Source organism: Micropterus salmoides, unplaced genomic scaffold (assembly GCF_014851395.1).
Source record: "Micropterus salmoides isolate LMB-PRFRI ecotype aquatic unplaced genomic scaffold, ASM1485139v1 Ms_hic_scaffold_9, whole genome shotgun sequence".
NCBI classification, from domain to species: domain Eukaryota; kingdom Metazoa; phylum Chordata; class Actinopteri; order Centrarchiformes; family Centrarchidae; genus Micropterus; species Micropterus salmoides.
The window spans coordinates 25,811,624-25,816,597 of NW_024044681.1; the positions used below are offsets into that span (position 1 = coordinate 25,811,624).

Below are 4,974 nucleotides of genomic sequence, written 5' to 3' on the forward strand. Positions count from 1 at the left end.
GTATTCAGAGCCAGTGAGCAAGGGACTTTCAAACTAATAATAATAAAATAAAAACTGTGTTAACGTGCGATAAAATAATTGTCGGCGTTAATTCAGGGTGGTGAGAGATGCTCAAGAGAAGACCTGTTGCCGACCAACATCATGTAAGAAGAGGCTCTGATGTTGTCACAGATGAATGGCGAGCCTATGGACAGGCCCTAACAGATGCAGTGGACAATTAAAGACAACCGCTTCACAAAACGTAGCCTCAAGGTCGGAAAAACAATCCAGCATTAATGGAATGGATCAGCCCTTTCGCCAGTCATGTGATCCAAGAGAGAGCAGCTCATATGAAAGACTGGAAACCCCACAGTATTGTCGCCCTAAATATGTAAAATTTTAAGAAGGTGATTAGAAAGTTTTTCTATGTCAAAAACTTCAAAGAGCAGAATTCAAACTACAGAAATAAAAATCAAATAAATGTATGTCAAATTAAAATATCCCAATGCAATACATTTAATGGGGTTTAAATTTGACTGTTCAGTAGTGGTTCAATTTTGTATTTAGATACCAGTAGCTTTTTTTTTTTAAAATAATTTGAACCAGGACTTCTATACCAAAAGTGTGTGAGACTCTCTGAAAGAGAAAATGTCAGCATTGCCTTTTATCTACATTTTCTGTACAGTCATGTAACATTTATGTCTTATATTGAGGCCGGAGATTTCTAGGCTCTGCATTGTTGTGGTCAAAGAGCTAAGAAGCATTTTAAACTCCAGGGGCAGCAGCAGAGGCAAAGTACACGCAGCTCCTTCATTTTCCTTTTATCTGTATGACCACCAGTTTGCTCATTATAAACCTTTTAACTTTGTGTAATAGGTAGATTTTGATTTCTTCATGAACAGTCAAAACCACCAGAGTTTCTCAGAAATAGCTTATTTAAAAAAGGCAAACCACATCCTTTTTGAAATAAGATACATTGATGTACATATCTGTTTATCTCTAAGTACATGTTGTGCTACTCTGGTACTGTCATCAGAACAGCACTTCTCTGGAAGTAGTCCTTTCCTGCATTGGTACATTAAGCTCATTACATCTTCATCTGTTTAAAACAGGCTGCTACCACCACATGATATTGTAAGGACATTCTTTTTGCATATCGTCTCATACTGACCAATTCAAGTCAGTATTTTCCTCTCAGTTTGAGAGTGACTGCACTCTCTGAATGTGTGTCATAAAAGCAACATCTTGAGGCCATTTCAGCAACTGAAATAAACAATCTGTTGTGTCTCCAAATTACAGATGTTAGATGACTTCCATACAGCTCTGTGCGATGTAAGTTGTGCAGTGCAGTTGGAATGAGAAAGACGCCAGGAGCAGTGGAACAACTCTGTGGCAGCAGCCAGAGCAAAAAGGAATTATAACATGGCTGCGAGACATGCAGATGGAGGCTTGAACATGAGATAAACTGGGAGGATTTAAATTTTTGGCCTTTCTTCTCTTTTTCATCATGGCAAAAAAAAAAAGCCTGAAGCTTTGCACCAGCCCAGTGCTAGATGACTGGAAGTCTCAGCTGGAATGAGACAAGTCTCACAATATTCATATTCACTGAATAGGGCTATTATATGACAGCTGGAAAAACAGACAGTCCTCATCCAGTATGCTGACACAACTTCCCACAGTAAGACAGATGGAAAGACACACCCATCCTAAATATTTTTGACACATGAGTGTAATAGCGACTAAGATTTCACTTGAGTTAAATAGTCAGACTTTAACATATAAAATCGTTCCAGTTTGAACAGCCTTGTTTTGTGTGCTTTAAAGCTTGTTTCTCCAAAGCTAACCTGTCAATTCCAACTTTTAACACATAGAACATCTCAGGCAACAAACCAAATGATGTTCATAAATACAATACATAATACAGCACATCATTCATCCTCAAAACCATAATCAGTCACTCTAATACAAAACTCTCGCTGAGAGTTTCAAACACAACCATACATACACTTTTTCTATACTGTGGCGATGCTCCTAAAATTATGCCTTGTGGACAGTATTTTGTTGTTGATACATGTTTTATGTGTCTGCAATAATAACAATAATAATAGTAAAAATATCTTGTAATTTGAACCTTTATACCCATCAGCTTTTGTCTCTGAAATCAACATAAAAATAAATACTTAAATTACTGTACTGGTGATTCTTGAAATGCGAAACAAAGGACCAAATTCACTGAATCTTTCTATCAAAATTTTAGTTTATCCATTGTTTGTCCTCTGGGCTTCATTATTAGAAAACTTAGCTCATAAATACCATATTTTTCTGCAGCTGGTTTTCAAATTGCTGATGTGGGAACGTGCTTTAACACACCACCAGCGGGGTTATCAAAATGAAACAAGAATTAGGCAATGGACATTACCAGTCAGATATATTCAAGTGAGATGATGAACCACATTTCCTACTGCGTTTTCAGAGAGCCCCTTTGTGCAGGAAGCCTCAGATGTAATAATGTAGTCACAGTTAATTAACTGCAATGAGGCTGAGGAGTCCCAGGGGAGAGAGTCTTATCTCACTGTGCGTCCAGTCTTGCTCTGTTTTCTGTTCACTGTGCCTCAGCTGTGTCATGCATAGAGATGCTGTCCTCCTGTTTCCTTTGACTCCTGTGCCTCCAGAGCAGGACGGCCAGCAAGAGGAGCAGCAGGAAGCCCAGAGCTCCCCCGATGAGTCCGGCTTTCAGAGGCAGACTGTTGTCTCTGGGCTGGTACATCTTGCAAGACTCATTGCGTCCAGCATCATTCACTGCAACTACACAGACCATTGAGAGGTGGTCTATGTCACCCACTCCGCCGCTCCTTTGGTCCTTCCCAAACTTCTGTCTCTCTTGTCCCCCTACTGTCACAATATAACCAGTGACATATGAATAAGGTGCACACCAATGAACTACGACCTCTGACCCGTTCCAGGACACCGATTTCAGGTTGGGAGTCTCTGGAGCCACATTATGTAAAGTGAACCCTGGACACAAGCAGCCGGTGGAGGCTGCCAGAACAGCACAGGGGATCTGACCTTCCAGACAGGGTTTGTAGTTGCATCGCTCAGAGGTCGCTTCAACTGGAGGTGCTGTTTTGAGTGAAAAAGGGCTCTCTGTGTCTTCATATTGAGAGTAGTCCTCTGAGGGAAGGGGCTCGGTCAAAAACCCTTGTGGTCTCAGAGGATATGTTCCAGGGATTTGTGATGTCACAGGCAGGGTAGAGTAACCTCTGATGAGAAGCAGGAAAACGATCACCAGGGGGAAAGGAAGGTCTCTGCTGGCAGCCATTGTGCTGTCTGGTGATCACAGAAAGTAAAACTCAGTATGTTGGAAAATAAGTTTTTTTAAAAATATATATTAAAAATATATCAGCCCCTTGGGTTTCCAGCAATGTGTACCTTCAGAGCGCCTGTTTCTTTTTGTCTTGTATGGAAGAGCCTGAAGACAGAGATTCCTCCCCTGATGCTGTGTCTTTTAGAGATTATACGACTGCACAGGGAAGCAGTGTCGAATGAAACAAATGGCTTAAATGTGGGCCTAGTTTCAGTTGGGAAATAAATAAAATCTCCCTAGCTTCAAAGCATAAACTGTTTTCTGAAAACCAGAGCACACTGCTTTTCTCTTGGGTAAGCAAATGACAAAAATGTGGACTTAATTAATTTAAATTTATTATTCTGTGGCATGTTTGTCAATGATTTATAGTCTTGTATAAATCTTGCTGTTAGGGATAATCCTCATTTGTTAAACTTTGGAGGTACTTCACACTAATTCAGCATTCCAGGCGGTATTGCACAACAGGTCCAAATGCCTACACACCCATGATAGAGAGCAGCAGCCCTCTAGGCTGGATCCAGTTACAAGCTGCCTGTGCGATTTCCACAAGAAACCACACAAACATACCTGAAATGTGCTCTGTGGTGAACATGCATGGAGATATAACAATGAAGCCCATTCATAAATCTCTGTATTTAACTGCACTGAAAACAGAGCAGGAGCCCTCACTGAATACTAACACTTTGTGCTCTTTGTTTGCACCACAGCTAAACTATATCCCCTTGAGTTAGGAGTGAAAATGTGCCAATGGTAAAAGATAGGAACGTACCTGTTGTTTGCAAAAGCTTCATCAAAATGTGAGTGAGCTCTTTTCTCCTCGTCTTTCCTCCACTTGCTCCTTCTCTTGCTCTGTCCCCCTTTATATGTTTCACTTCTCCCCAACAATCACCTCCTTCTTTCTGCCCTCCCACAACCCCCCCTCTCCCTTATTCCCGACCGTTCTGAACTAGCTCCACCCCCCTTCTTGCTAAATGGTTTAGCAATGTGAGTGACTGCATGTGCATACCATTAGTGGTATTACTATAGTCTACTATTAGTTACATCATTGCTTCCTAATTTCTGTTCTTCAAAGTGAACCATCTTCTTGTTGCATTCCTTCACGTTGGGCAGGTTTTTCAGAGCCTGTGTCACTTGTTAATGTTTTCCTTTTAGGGGTGAAACTGAACAGGACTATGATCGCTGTCATGGTTTTGATTCACATTGGAATTTGTCATCTCTGACATACCGCTAGTTCCACACAGTCTATCCACGCATGTCCTCCTTTGCCATCTAACCTCTCACCTAAATAAAATATATGAGTCGACTCCAAACACTGCAGCAAAACAGAAAGGTATGAAAATGGCGGGCAGTTGTTCACCAAAAGGCCGTAAATAAACCTGATTGGACTTGTTCTGGGAATTATTTGTTATGCATGAAATTGCCATCCTGGTACTTTTCTTGAACCTGAAACTTGAATGCATGTATATTATTCCACAGGAACCAATGTGTTGACAGGTACAGCATCATGCTTAACTTATTTTTCCCTTTCAGATAAATCTTTTTATATTTTATTTCTTATATTGTATGTATCAGTTGTTTCTTTTTGCATTTCTTTCTTTCTTTCTTTCTTTCTTGTATGAGTGTTTGTAAGT

At 40.4% G+C, this 4,974-nt stretch overlaps 1 protein-coding gene across 1 annotated transcript; it reads right to left on the reverse strand.

The window, feature by feature from the left end:
- Positions 1–896: 896 nt before the first annotated feature.
- On the reverse strand, positions 897–4,233 carry LOC119895843 (leucine-rich repeat neuronal protein 4). The gene is made up of 2 exons (XM_038709210.1): positions 4,113–4,233; positions 897–3,306 (listed from the first exon to the last, which is right to left on the reverse strand). Exons 1-2 carry the CDS (start codon positions 4,132–4,134, stop codon positions 2,582–2,584), a joined length of 747 nt encoding a protein of 248 aa, XP_038565138.1. The 5' UTR covers positions 4,135–4,233; the 3' UTR covers positions 897–2,581.
- Positions 4,234–4,974: the final 741 nt, after the last annotated feature.

Excerpts from the sequence above, each read along its gene's own strand:
- LOC119895843 (XM_038709210.1), bottom strand. The coding sequence starts at position 4,134 with ATGAAGCTTTTGCAAACAACAG. Across the intron at positions 3,307-4,112 it reads GAAGCTTTTGCAAACAACAG|ACAGCACAATGGCTGCCAGC; the intron begins GTACGTTCCTAT and ends TGTGATCACCAG.